Genomic DNA, 23,071 nt, shown 5'->3' with positions numbered 1-23,071 from the left:
CTGTACTGAACTGTAAAGGGCAACACAGCTCCTATGATGAGAACAACCAGCTATGCTTGAGCATTCGGTGTTCTTTTTAGGGTCGCATCTTGTGACATCACATCCTGTTTTTGGTTCATTTAGATGTGTTTGGTCCACGTTCTGCTCATATATCAGTGAAGTTTGTTTGGAAGAGGGTTGATACCCACCTTTTCAGACTTATTTAGTGTGTACCAAGGCCCAGCAGAGTTTGCACTTATCAAATGACAATAACAGAGTAATCACAGCAGTTTTAATGTAACTAACCCTACCAAGTGTAAAGTTTTGTAGTGAATTAGTTCACTTGGTTCATTTAAATGAATTGTTATCAGTAGTGTTGCTAATTACCTTTTCAAAAGAGAAGAGTTCAGTTTCAAGGTAGCTTCCCTAAAAAAATTGCTTGTATTTTTGCTGTTTCATAATTGTTTTGCCGTATTACTATAAATCAAGTTTAAAAAAGCAATAAAACAGCCGTCTATGATACATTTTAAATACAGATATGTTGGAAGATGCTTTTGTTGAACCTTAGGTTGAATTTCACAAAAATGGTACAGTATTTTAATTGATTTTGCGTTCACTTGCAAAAGTTTTCCATTCCCCAAGAAGCTTTGTGTTTCTTTTAAGACAGTCTTACTTTTGAGACTGAATGCAACTAGTGATGGAAATAATGGAAATAATATGAAATGGATAGAAAAACTATTTCAAAGCTTTTGCAAGTGAATGCAAAGTTTCTTGGGGGAATACAATCCTTTTGGGAGTTAGTGCAAAAGCACTGAAATATAATTTTAAAGATTTTGTTTTATTTAAAAATATGTTTTAATAGATTTCAATAACCAGCAGGCTCCCTTTTTTTTTTTTTACATCTTACTTCACTCAGTGTGATAACGTTCCAGTGAATGTCTTAAATGAACTGAATCTTATTTTCTTAGCGTGAATGCAAAGTTTCTTGGGGGAATACAATCCTTTTGGGAGTTAGTGCAAAAGCACTGAAATATAATTTTAAAGATTTTGTTTTATTTAAAAATATGTTTTAATAGATTTCAATAACCAGCAGGCTCCCTTTTTTTTTACATCTTACTTCACTCAGTGTGATAACGTTCCAGTGAATGTCTTAAATGAACTGAATCTTATTTTCTTAGGCAATAACGATATACAGAATGTTTACAGAAACTGACTTTCAAAAATAAACTGAGAAATATGTACTTGCATCAAAAACTAGCCCTGGTTTGGTTTCCCCTACAATTTAGACCAATAAAGAGCTACAAATTTGCTCTCTTTGATGACACATGCTCCACATTTCAAAGGTAGCCTATTCCTATTCCTCTTCAACACAGAGGAATCTTTGATCCTTATGCTGCTCTATCACTATTTCCCACACCTGCATGTGGGCAGCGGGGCACGATCATTAACCACGCACATCTAGCTGAAGCTGCTGGCGCTCGCACTTAATTGAGTGGAGAATTCCTCCTCACGAGGCGTTAATGAAAGGTTTTCACTTGAATAACCATGACATCACAGCAGCTCAAGCACCAGCTACTAACGAGAGAGGCAAGAATATATTCAGTTACAAATGCTATATAAGCTATAGATGATCATATGTTGTCTTTTTCACAGTCCAGATCTCAGCGCACTTAATTGAGTGGAGAATTCCTCCTCACGAGGCGTTAATGAAGGGTTTTCACTTGAATAACCATGACATCACAGCAGCTCAAGCACCAGCTACTAACGAGAGAGGCAAGAATATATTCTTACAAATGCTATATAAGCTATAGATGATCATATGTTGTCTTTTTCACAGTCCAGATCTCAATAATAAGGATTTTATCTGCTGGCCATGTTGGGTTAGTTAGATTTGTTACCCTTTCACAGGCCAAAACTCTATTTCTAACAATACAAATGTATGTACACACACACACACACACACACACACATACATACACAAACAAGCTGATTGACCATTTTTCTTGAATCAGCCATCAACATTTACCTATTGTAATCTATGAAAATAACTTTAATGATCATTTCAAATATGTATAGATTCAGCGGCGTGGCTTTTACTGGCTTTAGGAGATCAGACAGACACTTTGCCTGGAGGCTGATGGCTCTCCCAAAAGAGAGAGATGAGAAGCTTTTCAAAGGGAGAGATGGGACTCTGACTAGCTTAAAAGGGATTTAAAGATTTATCGCAAAGTGCCACAGGAGGATATTCCCCTCGAAAGCTCACCTGATATCAACCTTCCTGCTTCCCCTTACAACACAAACTATTTAAACATTAAGCAGTACAGTGAAAAATTCAGTCAACGAATTAGATCAGCTTGAAAAACATCAGATGATTCACACTCACTTCAAGCAACACCTTCATATATGAATCATGATCATTTACGAAATATCTCTGTATTCTTTCATCTCAGAGCCATATGTTGAGTTCATCGGGTAGATCGCAGACCCAAGAGAAATACCACAGAGATAGAGAAAACACATGTGAGAAGCTGTCAGAGCGTGAGATGACTCAAGGCAACAGATGCCCAATTACCATACAGTATTTACACAATTATGGTAATGCGGTTGGATCCGAATGAAGTTGTAAGAGCTCAGCTGTTGTTGTCCAGCTCAGCAGAGGAACAGGCTGAATATTTATGTGACATTTCATGATATTTCAATTGCATAGTGCTTATCACAGTCAAACGCGGTGGAGACCCATTTCACATGCTTGATTACCATCTGCACCAAGGTTTCATGGTAATATAATATATTTAACAAAATCATGAAAGCATTTCAAAGGTTTTAGAGAATGTTTGCAGACAATTAGATAGCAATTTAGCTCCATCACTTTTTTTTTTTAAATAAATAAAATCATTAAATTGAAGGAGCGATCTATATCTATAGGCTTAGGGTGGCATATGCATATATATGACTCTTATGACTATGGCCCATCTAGGAACACTCTAGGATAATTCCGGCAAGTTTTGAACAGGAAAACGCCACTTACAATTTCAAATCTTTTTCATTCTGAATTACGCATGGTGAAATCAGCCCGAGCACACAATAATGAACAAAAATAATAATCAAGATCATCTGACGAATGTGCATGGGGCAAACTTGAAGCACTAAAACTCCTAAATATGCGTTTACTGAAAGTAATCAGATGATAAAATGAATGAGACACAAGCCTCTCTGGAATATTCCCCACTGTAAAATATATTGCTTTGTGCTTTCCCTTTGAAGACAGCTTTTGCTCTAATAACTTCGTCTACAGGCCTGCTGTTCACAGGCTTTGCGCTCTCCTAGCTAGCTCTCGGCCTGAGCCTTTTCAACTTTCAGATAAATTATTCAGACAGATAGCCTATAAATAACGTTCCATTTTAATGAAATATCCTGGCAAGGCACTGCAGTATGATGTAGCAAACGCAGTCCTGCTGACTTCCATGTCCATCAGTTTAAATGTCTCAGAATAAAAGACCTTACAGGAAACATCTTTCATCTCATCAAGATCACAAATACTCGCTTACTCATACATTACCCTTTAAACGTTCGGGGTCAGTAAGTTTAATACTTCTATTCAGCAAGGATGCATTCAATTTATAATGTTACAAAAGATTTATATTTCATATAAATGCTGTCTTTTTGAACTTTCTATTAATCAAAGAATGCTGACAAAATATGCATCACAAAGTTTCAATGTTTTCACTACACTTTCTTAAGCACCAAATCAGTATATTAGACTGATTGTTAAAGGATCATGTGATATTGGAGACTGAAGTAATGGCTGCTGAAAATTCAGCTTTGCCATCACAGGAATAAATTACATTTTAAAATATATTTGAATATAAAAGAGTTATTTTGAATTGTAATACTATTTAACAGTATTATTGTTATTACTGTATTTTTGAGCAAATAAATAGAGCCTTGGTGTGAATAAAAAAAAAATGTATATAAAAAAATAAAATAATTCTTAACATCTTCAAACTTTTGAATGGTAATGTATGTGGAAATTACTCAAAGAAACTGTGAGTTAAAGGAACAGTTTGCCCTCCAAAAAAATAGTAATTGCTCAACCTTGTCAATCCAAGCCTGTATGATTTACTTTTTATTTACTGCAGCAGGATGCATTTGAAAATAAATTGGGTTTAGAATTAATGGTGACGAATCTGACTCAACTCTTATCATATTTCGATGGGTGTGACACGTCTTGAGGTGGCAAGTTTTAATAAGTGCAAATGAGATTCGAGTGAAGGACAAGATTATAACACACAAAGCTAATGTGTCTTATAGACTACTTCTATGTTACCTTTATGGTGGTTTCACAGGTTTTTTTTGGAGTTTGAGAGTCACTGGCCATTGTCTGCTTATATAATGAAGAAAGAGCATGCTTAACAATCTGCAAAACAAAGAAAACAATATGAGTTTGAAACTACTGAGGACGAATAAGGGTGAGTAAATAATGAGAAAAGATTAATTTTTGCATAAATTATGCTTTTAAATAGCCCTGAAGGTTAAAAGCAAAGTCTGCAATTCAACCCACGCACCTCACTTCTATGTTACCTTTATGGTGGTTTCACAGGTTTTTTTGGAGTTTGAGAGTCACTGGCCATTGTCTGCTTATATAATGAAGAAAGAGCATGCTTAACAATCTGCAAAACAAAGAAAACAATATGAGTTTGAAACTACTGAGGACGAATAAGGGTGAGTAAATAATGAGAAAAGATTATTTTTTGCATAAATTATGCTTTTAAATAGCCCTGAAGGTTAAAAGCAAAGTCTGCAATTCAACCCACGCACCTAGACCACTCCAAGAACAACACAACAGATAATTTAACAGTCACATGTAAAAGCAAAATAGTGGGTGTATTGTAACTATACGTCTGCAATTGTCATCAGAGTAAACTTCACTTTGTATGCTGGGGAGAAAAAAGTGTTTGTATAGACTCCTTCATGTCCTTAAAGCAGTGCCGCCACCTACAGACTTGCCACAATTAGAGCAAATTCAGAGCACTGCCAAAATCACTGACCACCATCTATGTGCATATTACTGACATACAATGCATTGCTGTTACATTCTCTAGAAGCATAAATGGAAACATTAACCACTAACATCAGATGTCAATGCAAAAAATCTAACTACAGAAAAGTGACCATTTTTGGCCTTCTAATGTACTAAAGAAGCATGAGGTGTTAATTAACATGTGGTAAGACAGCTGTCATGCTCCTAATGATCTCCTGAGTGCAACATATTTCCAGCTAAGCCTCAACGTCTTTTAAATCTCCTTAGCATGATGGAGTATGTCTAGAAAATAAGTATAAATGTAAACGTGAGCTCCAATGAGGATAGACACACTGGCTTTTATGGCTCATGAAACTGTCTGTGCTAAGGGTGGGCGAGGAGTGACAGAAAAGCAGTCTGCGGTATCTTTAATGCAAGAGCTAAACAGAGGACTGTCAGATATGATGATGAGGATGAAAATGAATTAAATCAAGCTATAAGTGTCATAAATTGGCATGCCACCTCCAAGTGTCACAAGCAATCATGTCACCTCACATTATGCTTCAACGAATGACAATCAAGATTTAATGTAGCAAGATTGTAGCTACTGTCTCACTGTTTCACAAGACAACACACATTTGTTCTTCTGTCAGTAACTTCTATTGTTTTTATACTGAGCTAATTATAGTTTATGTCTATCTATCCCCTAACCTATGGAGGACGAAACCTGCAAAAACAATAAATAAATAAATGTGTGCATAAATACACGTATTCTTGCTTAAATACATAAATAAATAATTAAACGTGATGAAAGTAGGCAAATAAATCAAATAAATTGGTGGGCAAATGGAAAATGTTTCAGGAAATGCTAAACTCATCCTATTTATTTTCCTTTGATCACTCATTTATTTCTGAATGCAGTTCCACATTTATTTTTCCTCTGAGCAACATGCTAATGAGAGGGTGTCAATTATGCAAGAGTGGGCGGATTGTGTGTGACGCGCTTGAGCGCTTGCCTGAGCATGCGTATTAACTTCATCAGTCAAGGGGACTGATTATTATCTTAAACTTTTTCATAGGGCTAGTTTTGTAGTTATAATCATGAGAGAGCTAAATCATAAATGATAACTAATGGGGAAAAAACGGTCTGTTCCTCGATTAAACCACTTCATACCAGTTCTCAAGGATGTATATGAACCTCTGTTTGTACAATAATAAATTGAGAATCAACTGACATGTACCCTTGTGTTGTGTATGTCACTAATTTGGTTCTCCCGCCGTAAAGAGAGAGAGATTGCTGCAGATCGACTTGGTTGTAGAAGACTGTTTGCTGACCATAAAAATGATCTTACACGTACCTAAACAACGAGTAGGTAAGACCATCCTAATAAACACTAGCTGCCATCAAAAGATCGAGCCCTTATTCCACGGATAAAGTGAATAATCTCACGATGACCATGGATACTGATATTACAGTTGTCTCTAGCTGGAGACTCAATCGGATTACAAATAATGACGTCAGGAAACGACACTGGCCATTCCGTTGGGTCGTTTGTAAAGTCACAGATACTGTACGGACAGCTCAGTTTATGTATCTTGCTCTGTTGAACGGCAAAAGTGACTTTACTAGGCTATACTGGATTTACACCATGCATTTCCGGTCAGCGGGAAAGCCACGCCCCCAGCTATCACAAGACCCGACCAAGTCCATGGTTGGCACCCTCTCATTAGCATGTTGTGCAGAGGAAAAATAAAGTATCTTGCTCTGTTGAACGGCAAAAGTGACTTTACTAGGCTATACTGGATTTACACCATGCATTTCCGGTCAGCGGGAACGCCACGCCCCCAGCTATCACAAGACCCGACCAAGTCCATGGTTGGCACCCTCTCATTAGCATGTTGTGCAGAGGAAAAATAAATGCGGAACTACACTCAGAAATAAATGAGTGATCAAAGGAAAATAGTTTAGCATTTCCTGAAACATTTTCCATTTGCCCACCAATTTATTTTATTTATTTGCCTACTTTCATCACATGTTTAATTATTTCTATATGCATTTAAACAAGAATTTGTGTATTTATACACACATTTATTTATTTATTTGCATATTTATTTATTTATTTGTGCATTTATTTATTATTGTTTTTGCAGGTTTCGTCCTCCATACTAACCTGACCTCTACTAACCCTCATGCAAACCTTTTTGCATTTCTACATTTTCTTTAATACATGTGCTTATAAATAAGCTGAGAATGAGACTGAGATACATGTCTTCATATTAAGCTGATTTGCCTGTGGGTACCGTTAGCCACAAAAGGTGAATTCAGGTCTTAATATTTTTGTAAGGACATTTAGTACTACAATGTAGCAAAACCTGACCCCAAAACCACAGAGAAGAATAAGACAAAAACAGACTTGCGGATTGTGACCACTAGATGGCAGAACAATACCATTGAAAAAACAGCCACATCGTCTGTAAAGGTCCTTTGAAATATTGTTTCCCCTCAGCCCTTTCACTGGGGTAAAAGTTAAAAGAATAATACAAAAAAAAAAAAGATTATTAAAAATTAAAAAACAACAGTATTGAAACACGAGCACTAACACTGACAGACATTTAGCTTTCACTAGATTCCCAAACATTTACAATAACTATAAAATGCATATCCAAATACAGCCTAAAATACAGTTAAAACGAGTACTGATCAAAAATAAAAGCAGTTTTATCCACAAATTGCAATAACGAGTTTTACCTTGTTTGTGCTACGTTGCAGATGATAAAATTGAATGTCATCTAGCGTCCTAAACAATTTAAAATCATTATCAGTCCTTTAAAGGTACAATAAAATATTTACATTTTATATAGTTATATGTTACTTCGGTTAAGCATTATGCGTGAGATGAGATGACTGACTTTTGGTTATTCATTAATAAACACGGTTAATATAGGCCTACATGCTTTTGTCAGTCGCGAGCTTGCCATCAGGACTTGTTGGTCTGAACGCCAACACGATTTCTGTGCCACTAAATTGTTTCCAAACGGGTTTCCCACACACTCCTCCCATCTACCATGACCGCATCTTCCCAAAACTCACGCCATTGGCTTAATCGCTTTCGAGTTTTGGGATTGGACCACATTTACACGCATAACATTTTTCAATGAAAACCATGAATAAATAAAATGCTTCACAGCTTTTGGAAATTTCCTGTATCCCTGTAAACCAGCATTTTGCATGTGCTATTCTCTGGTGGAAATACTGGAGATTTTTTATTTATTTGTAATAATTTAATCAATTCACTCATTCTCCTTGACAACGGCACAGAAGAGTGTAGCAAACTGCACAATGTAGGTCAGGATTTTCACCAATTTGTACACTGATGTATGTTCATTTTAATGTTAATTAAAAAGAATCTGTGAAAATGTGTTTAATGGCTTGTCTTTTCTTGAGTCTCATACTTACATTTAAAAATATGCAGGTATAAATAAGTAATTAATATTGTAAGATGTTTACAAACATTACAAACATTCTGATTAATATGCCACGTGCCAGCTGTCTTACTGGATTTCTAAAAGATAACATTGTCTTAATCAGGTTATGGAAATCTGGCTAGCATTTGAAATAATACTAAATTTTGTTGGGAATATCTCACACCATTGCCCTTTCTATCTCACCTGTATGGACACACATACACATGTTGGGTTTCCATGTTTTATGGGGACATTCCATAGATGTAATGATTTTTATACTGTACAATCTATATTTTCTATCCCCTTACACTACCCCTAAACCTAGGTTATACCTCTCACACAAAATGTTCAGAATTGTTTAATTTTCAAAAAAGATCATTCTGTATGATTCATAAGCTGTTTTCCTCATGGGGGCAATGAAATTTACTGGTATTACTATACTTATGGGAACATTTGGTCCCCATAACATAGGGAATACCAGGACCACACACACACACACACATTGCCAGAACATTACACCACCCTGCTCAGCAGTAGCATCATACTCACAAAGTGTGCTCACGCATCTTCGGTTATTGTGCGTGGTTACCAAGCTGTGCTGATTTCACATTTATGAAAATCCCAGCCATTAATTCCCTGGGATGGAGGCGAGGCTGGACCACTGATGAAATAAATGCCAGAAGCCCTGCCAATTTCTATCTGAAAGCCAACAGACATCTCATTCACTTAATGCTGTTTTGGGGAGGGGAATGGGGATGATTTTTTTTCCACACCATGGACTTATGCATCATGATCAGCAGAGGGAGAGAGAGTGAGAAAGAAAAGACTCTGCCTGAGGTGGGTCATTTCTCTGTCTGCCTTCCATCAGCTCTTTTATGGAATAATGGCATTCACCTGGATATTGAAATAGATGGTGAGAGAAAAAAACAATAAGTGAAGTGAAAAATTTAAAAAATTCAAGCAACTCCAGAGTGCAAACACAATTCTAACCCAAAGTATCAGTCAACGTAACACTAATTGACTTTCACCATCCAATCCAGGCATTTTTTTCTTAAAATGACTATTTTTTCTTTTTTTTACGTCTGGTATTAATTAAAGAAGAGCAATGTTGTACTGAATTGTACAACTGTGATCAGCAACTGCGTAGGCCTGTAAATGAAAATCTGAGCTCACTCTGACATCAAATGAAATGAAATGTTGTTCCAACATGTTAGTATTCATATTTGATCCTTTTTCAACCATCTAGGCGTAATGGTAGTGAACCTTTTACTCTGTAGAGTTACTACTACAGTAGGCATGCCAGCTGGCAGCTTGGCATAACACATTGCTCTCATAGGTACTGATATTTCAGACAGCCATCTTCCATGCCAACAGTTCCTGCAAATCCTCATGCAAACTATTGAGGGACCTCAACAGAGCTAGAAATGAGCATGCCATTATGCATGCCATTTCTAACCGACCCTGTAAAGATCAATAGCACTGTGGCTCAAAACTGCTTAGGAGCAGATATCATTTCAGAGAATGCAAGAATGCAACATCTAATATTAATTTACTGTCACGTGATTTGCATGAGCGTTGCAATGCAAAGACTTCAATTGTTAAATAGTCTGAGGTACAAGCTGAAATTATCATCTGTGGTCATCAATATTCAGTCAAGTGCAAGACAAATTTAGCCATCATCTTCAAATACGTGATTAATTTGTCATTTGAAGAGGATAAAAGTATAAAAGTGAGTTCCAAACTATAAACAGTGACTCTCCAACCCGGTGAGAATAAAAGACCAAATATAAAAGTGATATAAAAGATATGTGACTAAGAGAACCGAAATACAAAGTACAGCTATAACTCTCCACCAATATTGTAAGCATAACTGTCTCCTAAATCTTCCCTGCCTTGGACAGCAGATGATTGGTGAATCCTAAAGGGTCCCAAGAGAGGTGGCGCCTGGAGATGATAAGATCCATTCCCATCAAAGGTCAGAGCTGGTCAAAGAATAATACGTTCAGCACAAGACGAAATCACATCACATTCCTTATTAGCATATTCCTGAGAGCTTGCAGATATTGTCATTGAGAAAAAGTTAGATGGTACTGTCAAAGAAAACTGATAAAAAATTACAAAAGAGACAAGGCCACCGGAAAATTTGCAGCGGGTGCTTAAGATTGCAACCGTAGTTTTGTGGATTTTAGGCAGATTTTGTGTCAGTTAGCTCTAATGCCATCAGTATGCTAGAGTACTAAGCTTAATCCTCTTTTTTATATTCTCAACATGTAAATGTTTTTAAGGTGGGTCTTGAGATGAATTAGACCTCTCTTCCGAGTGATGCGATAGAAGAACCATTTTAGGTTCCCCAAAGAACTTTTCAGCAAAGAACCGTTTTTTTTTTCTTAGCCTGAAGAACATTTTAATAATCTAAAGAACCTTTTTTCCACTACAAAGGACATTTTTCATGAATGTTAAAGCTTCTTCATGGAAATATCAAAGCCAATAAAGAACCTCCTAGCATGACAACGTTACTGTCGGATTCAGACACATTTTCCCAGATTTTTAAACATTTAAACTTTGCAATTAGTACAAGCATAGCTGAGTAGCTGATAGTCTTCATTAATGCTGCATGTAATATCTGTGAAAACCTGTATTATGAATCAGCTTTTCTTATCTTTTTCTTCATCACATAACAAGGCTTAAAAAAGATAACACTTTCTTCTTGGCTTGTTGAACATGTTTGAAGATGACAGAGTCAGTCCTCAAAGCCCAGGCCACCCTCACAGGAGCAAACCGCTGCACAAACAACCCCCATCTCCCTGAGGAAGGAGTGAATGAGTTTATGTTGCCGTACCTCGTCCTTTCTCTCTTTGTCTCCACCTCCTTTCCTAACTCATGAGACCTTTTTGGCTGAGGTTCGGAGAAGTTTAGTTTGGATATGACTCACATGGAAACTCATATAGTGTGGGCTGCCAGGCTGCAGTGCCTGTTCCTATAGCCTGTGATGTAGTGAGAATAATGGTCATTTAATGCCAGTGCAGCCCTGATTCAGCCACTGTAAATGACGCAGAGAGAAACCGTACATGAATGAAGAGCAACTCCCGCTTCACAAGAATAAAAAGGTTTTTGGCTCATTCTAGGGAATGGTGCTATTCGTGTCCCTGTGACTTAAGTAAAATTAACAATAAATGAATAAACACAGAGACTGAACTTAGTGGCATGATTTGAAAGATTTAAATATGTAATATGCAATGCAAAAGATTTCTTTTAAATATCACATTGCATAATACATAATATAATGCACTGGCTATATTGATGATTAATGCAAGTTTCTCATTCGTAATGGGTTTTAGAAAGAAAAAAACATGGTTACAGTAACAAAAATGAAAACTGCATAAATACTCAGGTCATTTATTGATATGACAATACTGACATGAAATGCACATTTAAAATGGTCTAATTCAGCTACATCCACTGATACAATTACTATACTTTCATTGGCTCTGTATTCTCTGACTGTTGAATTCATATTTGCACAATTAATGGAGAGAAACTGTAATATATGTTATATGTGTGTGTGTGTGTGTGTGTGTTTGCTTTGACTTATACACACACACACACACACTGCCCAGCCATGACATTAGAGCCAGGCAGTTAAAATCTAAGTTATTAGCGTTCAGACAAATGGAGGTTGCATTTGGTGCAATTTATTCTCATTAATTATTTAGCGGCCAGGGCCTCACATTATGCAGTTCAGATACTTAATAGGAGCAGATCACCGAGTGGGTCAGGAATGATTACACATTGCACTGGCTGGCAACGAGAAAGCATTTGCTGAGTGGTAATTACTTGAAATGATAAAGCGCTTGCATTAAACATGATAAAGAGAGGGTTCCAATGCAAAGTCACTCAATGCAACATTAAGAGAATTAGCAACAATTCTGCCTGCCAGTCATGCAAGGAGTTCACATTGCTGAGGTCAAATCAGACCACAATACACTACAAACATATTCATACACTAATTGACCGGAGTGGATGTTTCTGGGGTTGTTTTAGAACAAAATTTTTTCCCTTTGATTTGTCTTTTTTTTTTTTTTTTTATCTTCTACTGATATAAACCAATCATTAATCTTTCAAATTCTGCATACACTGGCAAATTAGGTACATGAATATTAAAATAGTGGTGTAATGAAAGAAACCGAGGTAAAAATGCACAGGACAAATCTCTAAATCTTCATTTTCACATCTCGTGACAGGCAGGAATCCTTTAATATGCACAGCCGCAGCACTTCCTATGTAGATGATGTCAATCGAAATGCTTTAAAAATAGCTGTTCAATTTGCAAGCCTCCAGAGGTTCTTCTCTAGAATTGAAATAGCCACGCAGAACGTCTTCTTTTGAAGCAGATACAAAGACGAGCCCACAGGAGCTGTAGCAAAGTGAGACAAATGAAGATATGACCAGCAGTCGAGTTATTACGCCAGACCGGCAGATATGCCTGTCTCACACGACACAAAGGCACCCGGGTTATCAATTATTCATAATGGGGTTTTAGTTCAGTATTCAGGCTGGTTCTTGAACAACTCCTAACTATATACGTTTTAATTCATGCTATGTTTCCTCTTTCTGTCAGACAATTCCCTTGTTTGTCACTATCTTGTTCAAACATAATGACTTTGGTCATGCAAATTTTGTCTCTCCACGGGCCCTTTTTTCACTCGCACACATTTTCTAGTCATCATTTTCCAGCACAGCTCATTGAAGCACCCAGTTAGAGGCAAACAAAGATTGAGCAATGAAGTTTATAGAGAGCACACTTGACTGCTCAGCATGATAACAGTGGCTCAGATTATCTAAGCACACAGTGTTGACTTCACTGCTGTACTTGTAAAGTAAACGCATCCCATGTCGCAGGGGAAGAAGATTTTTTTGTTCAATTCATTGTTTTTGATTATGGCCTGGTATTATCTGTTGCTGCGTCTCAAAGGCCCAGAGAGCATTTTGCGGCATCATATGCATGTTCAATCCAAGTCGAAACCTAGTAGGTAGACCTAGATATCATTCTTGAGCACAATAGGTTTGTGAACCTATTGAGCCGCCTACCAAGTCAGCATTTTTGGCACAATCAAAACTAGTCAAAATCTAGTCTGCTACCTACTGTATTTACACAGCATTTTTGAGCATCATAGACACATTTGAAATTTAGATCCAGCATTTTGGGTCATCATAGGCACCTTTGAACCTACTGTAGCAAAAAAAAAGAATAATAATGAGCGGTCTATCTTCTAGACACTGGCATCAGACACATTCAACCTAGTGAATTCTAGTGAGTCACCTACCTACCCTGCATTTTGAGCAACCTAGGCATGTTCAAACTAGTCTAAACCTAGTGCACTCTTAAAAATAAAGGTTCCAAAAAGGGGTTTTCAAAGTAATCCCATAAATAAATATTTTTTGGGTTCCCCAAAGAGCTGTTTTCCTTAGTGTGAATAACATTTGAATAATCTAGAGAACATTATTACCAATATGAGGAAACTTTTGTGCAATGGAAAGGTTCCATGGATGTTAAAGTTTCTTCATGGAACCATCGATAACAAAAAGGACCTTCACTTTTTGAAGTGTAGGTAGATCTAGACCAGGGATCGCCAACCCTGCTCCTGAAGATACCATCCTGCAGACTTCAGTTTCAAACCTGCTCCACCACACCTGCCTGTAAATATCAATTAACCCTGAACATCTTGGTTAGCTGGGTATGTTTGATTGGGGTTGGAGCTGAAATCTGCAGGACAGTAGCTCTCCAGGAACAGGGTTGGAGACCACTGGGCAGCACAGGTATGTAAACCCAATGAAAACATAGTGATATACCTATCTAGACAGTATTTTTGGCTATAATAAGTACGATCGAAACTAGTGGGTACCTATCTAGACAGAATTATTGACCACCTAACTATAGGCAGCATTTTTGGTCATCAACTCATTCATTCAAAGGCATTCAAACAGTTAAAACCCAGAGACACTCCTATCTAGACAGCATTTTGGGCATCATAGGCATGTACCAGTCAAAACTCAGTGAGCTACCTATCTATATCATCTGTACACATCATAGGCACATTCATTCCTAACTAGGCATCACAAGTACTGTAATGCGTTAAGCTAACTGAGACTTGTTATAGCACGTGCATATCATTGCTCTTTTGTTGAGTTTGATTGCTTCCATTGTCCTCATTTGTAAGTCGCTTTGAATAAAAGCGTCTGTTAAATTACTAAATGTAAATGTAAATCCTGGTTACTTCAAAATGTAAACACCCAGGCATACCGTAATATCTGTGCCAGATTGATAAAAAAAAAAGTTAGTAGAGAATGGGGTATGGATAGGACGAGAGATAGAGAAAAGGCTTCTCAGCGACAAAAACTGATGTAAACACTTAACCAAACAAACCACTGCAGCTGTCTAAATCTCCCCTGCTCCTCTATCCTTTCAAACCTTCTGAAACATTACTGTCTTACATTCATCAATCCATGGAAGTCACGGCGGACTGAACAAAGAGAGGCTCAAATTCAAAGCAGGCGACAATTCCTTCCAGCAAAATGGAGATCAATGCTATATTGACTCGCACTCATCAGAGCAAATGATTTTTTTAATTGATTCTGCTGGAAGACTGATATGTGGAAGGCAGAGGAATTGTGCTGTTTTATAGTAAGATCCGTGAGTGCATTTCTGTGCATGTAAACAATCGAATGTTTGGTCATAGGTTACCTATCCAAATACATACAGTATAACAGATGTCACGGGTTACAGAAAGACGCAACAACCAAGCTCTGTGACACCATGAATCAACTTCTATGGTGACTTTTGTAATAAGAGTCAGTTAGAGCAATCTAAGAAACATTGAGTAATGTGAGATGCATGCGTTCTGATTTCTTGCTCCATCATTAGCAATTTTAGGTAAATATTACCATATTCAACAATAAATCTCACTTGTTGAAATGACTGCAAATCAATGTCCCAGATTACCCAGATTATTAGGAAGGACATTTAAACTGACATGAGACAGAATTTTGATATTCTTTTAGCATTTTTAGGATTTTTTTAAATTGTATTTTTTTTACTTTTTCAGTTTTTTCCCCCTTAGAAATCAAATAGCATGCATACAATATACAAACTGTACAAACAATATATCAATTTCGCCACAGCACTTTTAAACAAAACTATACAAAAATAACAATTTGTTTTACAAAATAAAACAATATCGATAAATGGGCACAAATATTCATCATTCAATTTATATTTATATATTCAATTCACCATTTATATTAATTTAAATAGTTAATTTAAAATAATTAATAAATAATTTAAATAAAAATAATTGAAAATATTTTTAATTAATTAATAAAATGTTGATATACAATATTGTTGTGTTGTTAATACAATATTGCTCATCTTTAGACCAACTTGCACAGTTGGTGCCAATTTCATTCACACATGCACAATATCTTTTATCTTTATCAGTATCACAGTATCTTTTTTTTTTTATCAACTCAGTATCTTTTACCCCTCCACAGGTTTTTCTTCATATGAAAAGCTCTTCCCTTATCTGCAGATGTTCGGATTTTCTCCACTTCCCAAACATATGGAATTCCTCACCCTATGGTCTGGAGGGAGGGAATGTTATGGAAGAGACCCATCTGTAGTGGGAACAAGGAGGGTAATGGTAGAGATAAGTGCCCCCCTCTCTGCCTGAGTCTCTGGAGAAGCCATGGGCTTGTCTGGAAAGGCATCAATCGGGACAGACACAGCGGGCCGATCCAGAGCCTGTCACCGGATAGCCCAGGGAGAGGAGTTAAAACTACAATCGGTTCTGCCGTTTAATGAAAGAAGCTTCAGGACACTGGAGACCGCACGAGTGCTGAAACAGACAGGCTTAGTGAATGCAGCTGAAGGATGATGGCAGATTTTGGGTGATGATGGAGACAAGTGGTTTTGAGGCCATGAATAATCACACGCAAAGTCAAACTTGACCACTTTTACATGCTTATTCAGGCTTATTATCACATGTGAAGAAGAGCCAAAGAGCAGCATTAAACCCCTTTCACCTGTCAGGGCCTCAACGCAGCACTCAACACAAGTGCCATGTGCTATTTTGACATATATTAATAAGACGATGCTATGAGATTGCTAGGTTTACCAAAGGTGTTTTTACAAAGTAAAACATGAAAACAAACAAAAGGTGTAAGATATTTTAGTCTACTGTATGTAATGGGTCACACGTGACAGGAGTCATGCGCTGCGCTGGATGACGACGATGATGAAAAAGGAAGATCAAACTCCTGTTGCTTTTTGCTGTACATAAATGGATAATACATGTTCATAATCGTAACATTAATTTGTGACTTAAGCACATTTTGATTCAGTCGCAAGCGCACTTTCGTATCGATCAATGGCTGATGGGGGTCTTCTTTAAAGAAGACAGACATGTAGATGATTATTTTTAAATCATACCCTATTTATTGCATCAAAATTTGTTACTACTTTACTATATTTAAGGGTGGATAATTTTATCAGTTGTTTATTGCAACAATACATAACTACAATAACTTTGTCTAGTGCTCTTAGGAAAGTTTATAGCATGATTTGTGAAAATGTAACTATACTGAATGACACGGCATAGACGTCTTCATTTGCGTATTTCATTTCATGCTGTAACCTACTTGTTCTGCAGATCTGTGTGTACTAGTGTTAAATGCTACTGTTTTTGAAAGCGTTGATAATGTTTATGACAGATAATATCATGATAATTTTTGCGTTCCCCTTACCGAATGTCGTATCCTGTCAGCAAAAACCTGTACATGGGCTATTTTGATTGTTTTCCGTTTAAGTGCCGATGTACAGCGTTGCCAGATATTGATACTAAAACAAACATAAAACTAAATAAAACTAAATCGAAATTATTTCCAAATATTTTGCAAATAAGATAAGATAAAGATATCGCTGACTCTAAACTGCAACTTCATACTTTATTAACTTTCTAAAGTGTTAAATTAATTGGAAAAGACAAGTCCAAAAGCGTTTATAATAGCTGGAGGCTGCGCCCGCGCCTTCACTCACAACTCTCTCAAGCCTCGTTCACTCCGCCAGCATCTCGCAGCTATCATTTTCATACAAGGGACGCTAAACATTCTTGCAAACTGTCCGAACTGAATTATACATGTCATGCAGACATTCATATGAGGAGTTTAAGAGCAAATTAGTAATTCAAAGAACACATTTTATTTTTGAACATGAAAAATTGACCGAGGTCCGGACCTCAGTGGCCTCATAGCTGGTTACGGGCCTGTGTCTTCCATCTTGTTTCATATTATTTGTGAAAAAAGTCATAAAAATTGTCTGGTAATCACTGCCTGTTTCACAAGTCAGCAGCAAAAAGGGCCATAGTTGAAACAACTGAAGTGTCGACCAGCACTCAATGCAATTCAGATGGTAGCTTTGTGAAGCCTCCATATAGTTCAGTGCATTTGGGAACACTGACATGAGTCATTTAGCTAGAGGAAGAGAAAGGGAGTTGATTATTTCAGCTGGGCTGTAGCACTTGGTCTCCTCTGGGTCTAGTGTCAGTGCTTTACATGAGGGGTGAGAGCTGTACTCTGACATCTCCATCCCAAATGAGACAGCTCCCAGCAGGCCTCAGTGCACCAGGAATCACTATCAGAGCAGCACACATCACTCAACATGCTGAGGAAGAAGCTTTTTTTATTCTGCATGCCAAATTATTTCCTTCAATATGTCATAAGAGGACAGAACAGTAGTATGGAGAGCTACAGCGGTTCCAAAAGTATCCACACACTTAAGCTGCACTTAACATGTATAAATGTCATTGCATTAGATAAAATATCAAACCAAACATCATTTATTTTAAAGATAAGTACACTTTTCAGTCAAACAAATCTCACAGAATTTCAGTTTGTTAATAATGACTGGCATTGTCAAATGGTAGGTATACTGTTCAAGATAAAGAGAATGGACAGTTTCTGGACTAAAGACCTTGAGATCAGTTGGAAACAGGTCATTTCAAGTGTCTAAATGCATTTTGGGGTCACTGTATTCATCAGTTATTTTAGCTCTGGGTGTGTGCTGAAGATGAATTGTATGAAAAATACCAAAATCGGCACGTTGATAAATTGAACATTTTATTTGTGGAAAAAAACAAGCAAACTGCATCAATAGACATTTCTATTGGAAGCAAGGGAAATGTTGAAGAAGCGTCTAAGCAAAGTCGTGCACATGCCAGAAGTCTGTTGAATGTTAGCATTGTATTAGCTATAGACAAGGAGCAGTGATCAATTAAAAAAAAAATAAGGGAATTAAAATTTATATTTACAAGTGAAATTAATGAGCGCCACACAAATTTTTTTCAATAACCGCAATGAGCAAGAAAACAAAACGAGGAGAAAAAAAAAGATTCTTACTAACAAAATTAAAACTTATTATGCAAAAGGAAATTGTAAAGGCTTTTTTTTTTTTTAACAAGACACTGACAAATCTTAAGGAGCCAGGATTATACAGGTACGCTGTAATTTCACAAGGTTAACGCTATAGCATATGTAAACAAGCATTCTATATTTGGGTTTCTGACAAACAAAGCTAAAAAAAACAAAAGTAACCATCTTTACACAGTAAATTAAGGTTACTGGTCGTACACAAGAACAGAGCTGCTTGCGCGTAAAAACTCCATTGCCATTCATAGCCTATTACGTTGGGTTTTGCACCATTTCGAGTTATACATAAGCACAGTTTAAATGCAGCAATTGTTTTTTCTCCTCAAATCTAAATAAATTAAGATACAATTAATTGTTCTTTTCTTTACAGTTTTACAAAATGCAGGTAAACGTTTCTGACAGCGGATAAGGCAAGTGAAAAACATGGCTATATTCATACATTTTACGAAACGTTGTGTTATATATACATTGCACATTGAATGACGTTCGGGGTTAAAATGTAGTAAAATCTCAGTAATCTGAATAATGCAGAATAATTATCACCCCATTGATTTGTGATGTGTCAAACAGCTCCCATTCCGGTTATTACTTTGCATACTTGTGAGAAAAAGAGGATTTTACCAATAGTGTCCATCTTGAATTGCACTGATCTAATTGGGTCAGAAAACAAAATCAATACAACTTAAATGCTTTGTATCCAACAATCAATACTGGTTTGGTTGGTTAACATCACAGATATATAAACAAGACACATGGTTACCCTCGCAAAACAACCCAGTGAAGTCTTCATTTATACATGATGCTTTAGTCTGTCTACTCCTGCTAATGAGGTGAAATTCAGAGGTTAACAAAAGCAGTAACCTATTCAAAGCATCGAAGTTGCCAGTGGATCAAAATGTCCATTTATCTCTTCATTTCAAAACATACAAAGGATTAAAAGAATAATTTGTGGAAGGGAAAAAACAGCTTGATGTGAGTTCACTGTAATAATTCTATGCCGTTCCAGAATTAACACGCAGTACAGTGACAAAAGTCAGTTTTGGCTTTACAGACTTGACATGAATGTCTATGAATTTACAAGTATACAAATATTCTGCATATATCATGAGGACAAGAATTACACATTTGAAATGGATTATATTAGACTTTATTAAAATGTTATATCACACATATGGTAATTACATTTTGAATTATTCATTTGCCTAGCATGTCAGCAATATCAAATTCCTTTGGTCCTTCAATAAATAAAACTCATATCATATACACATACTTTGTACACGTTTATTACAGTTCAAAGGGAAGATATGCTGACCTTGAGATTTGTGGGACTGCCAGCTAGACATCTTGAGTTAATGGGGAGCGGGAATATTGTGCGAAATCATGCTTGCATCAATTTTTTTGTGACACAAATCAAAAGTACTGAATGCTTGCAAGAGTTCCCATGCATTCAGTGACAGTTCACGTTCAGCACAATATCTCTTATTTCTAGAGTTGGGACTGTTTTAGTAAATACTGCACTGCTTACCATCATCTAAATTTCTGGAGATTATGGGAAAAAACTCACAAGTTTGTCTTCAGATTAAAACAAGGCTGAGTAAAGCCCTAAGATTAAAATCTGTATCTTTCGATCAAAAATAACTGTAAAACGCAAAAAGCAGTTCTTCAAAATTAAAGGCCTTTGAGAAGTCAAACCCTTTTAGTGTTTTTACAATACATCATATGTAGACCATGAAGGACAACAAAAGCCGTCAAATAAAATGTTTCTCAATACAATTGCAAAACTGGATGTTAAGCCAAGTGAGCATTGAGAAAGCTCAATTCATCTCCGAACGATCAAATCCATAGCTCACATCATGCTTGCAATGTCTCCTTGCAGTTTGTGAATTGCAGCGGTCTTCTCCATAACACAACGGATGCAAAACACCATCCGTTCAGTATGTTGACCAAACCAGATCTCAGGACCGTCAGTGCACAAATGTCCAGATCAGTCTCGCAAAAAGAAAAAAAATCCTAAAACAAAGCAACAGAAGAATGCAGCCTGACACCAGGACACAAATATTTCCATTGTTTTCAGGAGCAGAGGGATCTGTTTCTATGGTGTGAACGTCAGTCTGAGGACTGAAACCATTTCACAGTGTATCTAGCACCATTGTGAGAAGTTTCTCAGGAATCTTCGGAAAAATTGTTTCAACACTAAAGGGGAGCTGTCGGCTTGAGCTACTTTAGCTGAGCAAAACTTTCCATCCGAAAAAAATAAATAAAAAGTACAAAGATGCAACAATAAATAAGAGCAATAATGGTACGAAATAGTTCAAATGTCGGTGGTTATTGTGCACAGCGGACATTTAGATATAGAATTTTTTTTTTTTAAACAAAACAAAAACGTTGATTCAGCTGCACCATCCACGTACAAATATAAAACAATACATACAAGAGTGGGATGTCTCCAGGAAGGGAAAATCCATGGTCCACCATGGTTGCACCATTCACACAAATGTATGTGTAGGTATGTTGAGTGTGTGTGGGTAAGACGACCATACGTCCCTCTTTCAGTGATAGAAATTAATATGAGTTGACTCAGGGCAAGGAGAGGGGAAAGTGGAGGCAAAGTACATCCCCCGCTGTCTCAGAATGACTCATCGTGCCCGACCGAGAGGTCTCCCTTTGGTGTCGACGCACGGGATGAGCCCTTGTCCATGCTCTCGGAGCCGGAGCTCTGGTGCTGCTGTTCAGAGCCGACGCTGGAGGTCACTGTGGAGGACGAGGTGGAGGAGGTGCGAGTCTTCTCCTTAAAGTCTGTTATGATCACTGTGACATTCCCCACTGTGATGGCCAGCTGCTGGGCTGTGCTCCTGTCAATGTTCTTCAGCTTGGGTCTGCAGATTTGGAGATAGGGAGAGAGTGAGAGAGATATTCAGGAGGCTAACGCGACAAAGAACGCAACTTAGAATTTTGATCACTTTTTGAGAAAAAAAGATAAAAGATAGTGACATAACATGGCTGTATATTCGTGGCTTCAATTTTTCAAATTAATATACAATTCATGTTTCATGTCTATTATTTACAAATTTATAAAATAATAAAAATATTAAATGATATATTAAAAGCAGGTATGACAGGTGAATAATGAAAAATTTGTATATTTGTAAAAAATTTTACTGTACCAACATTCTAAAGTTTTTTTTAAAAGAAATTACTTTTATTCAAATAGTACCTTTCCATTTTTAAATAGTAAAAATATTTTACTGTATTTTTTATATAATAAATGCAGCCTTTGTGAGCATTATAGACTTCTTTTGAATGGTACTGTACATTTTAAATAAATTAATTAAATTAATGTCAAATAAACCAATGAAGAAAATGGTAAAAAAAAAAAAAAAAAACAACATTACAGATTCTCTCTGGTCCCGTCCATAAAAAACAATTCTATGGTTGGACAATGGGGGGCAAGTCCTGCATTGCACCTTTCACAGTATTTGCATGATTTTGATTTAAATGCAGAAAAGGACAGGGGTATGGTCATTGCATGCAAACCACGCTGAGTGGACAAACACCTGTCCACAGTAAAAACAGTCCACCCACACTAATACAAAAGACAAAAGTAACTAACATAAGTAACAACATAAATCAAGTCACTTTATTAGTGCTAACATTTAGGAGTAACATTCCCTAAACACTGTTTAGTATTCAGAAATTTGAGATGAAAAGATGGTTTTGAGAGAAAATAAGGCCAGACTCACATTTATTAAACATCAGAAACTAAGAACGCAGGCAAAGATTAACAGTGATCAGCAAGATTAACACTGAACAGCATAAAACATCACCAAAACTGATACACAAAAAGCCCACCTCAAAAGCTTTCAAAAAACGGACATATTTCCAGGGTTGTGTGCATGGCAAAACCACAAAGCTAAATCTCATTGATTGGCATTAGCCTCAGATGCTAGTATGCCTCCAAGACAATGTGACACAATGAGCTCTGCTGGCAGAAGCAGACAGAAACAGAATGGTGGGACGGCAGCCAACAAGGCGTGTGTGGGAGTAAAACTGTGCTGCTCATTTGAGAACAGAGAGAGATAGACGCAGACAGACAGACACAGAGAGAGAGAGAGAGAGAGAGAGAGAGAG

At 36.9% G+C, this 23,071-nt stretch overlaps 1 protein-coding gene across 1 annotated transcript in view; it reads right to left on the bottom strand.

Annotated features, from left to right (window-relative positions):
- Positions 1 to 20,351: 20,351 nt before the first annotated feature.
- Positions 20,352 to 23,071, bottom strand: part of LOC107599415 (RING1 and YY1-binding protein B) — a 29,227-nt gene continuing 26,507 nt past the window's right edge. Inside the window, exon 5 of the mRNA XM_016290996.1 lies at positions 20,352 to 21,819. Coding sequence (XP_016146482.1) covers positions 21,570 to 21,819 — 250 coding nt within the window. The 3' untranslated portion in view covers positions 20,352 to 21,569. The remainder of the gene's footprint in view (positions 21,820 to 23,071) is intronic.

The sequence above is a fragment of the Sinocyclocheilus grahami genome, unplaced genomic scaffold (genome assembly GCF_001515645.1).
Source record: "Sinocyclocheilus grahami isolate Dianchi unplaced genomic scaffold, SAMN03320097.WGS_v1.1 scaffold266.1, whole genome shotgun sequence".
Taxonomy (NCBI): domain Eukaryota; kingdom Metazoa; phylum Chordata; class Actinopteri; order Cypriniformes; family Cyprinidae; genus Sinocyclocheilus; species Sinocyclocheilus grahami.
The sequence above is the reverse complement of the archived record's forward strand: the minus strand, read 5'-3'. Positions and strand labels throughout refer to the sequence as shown.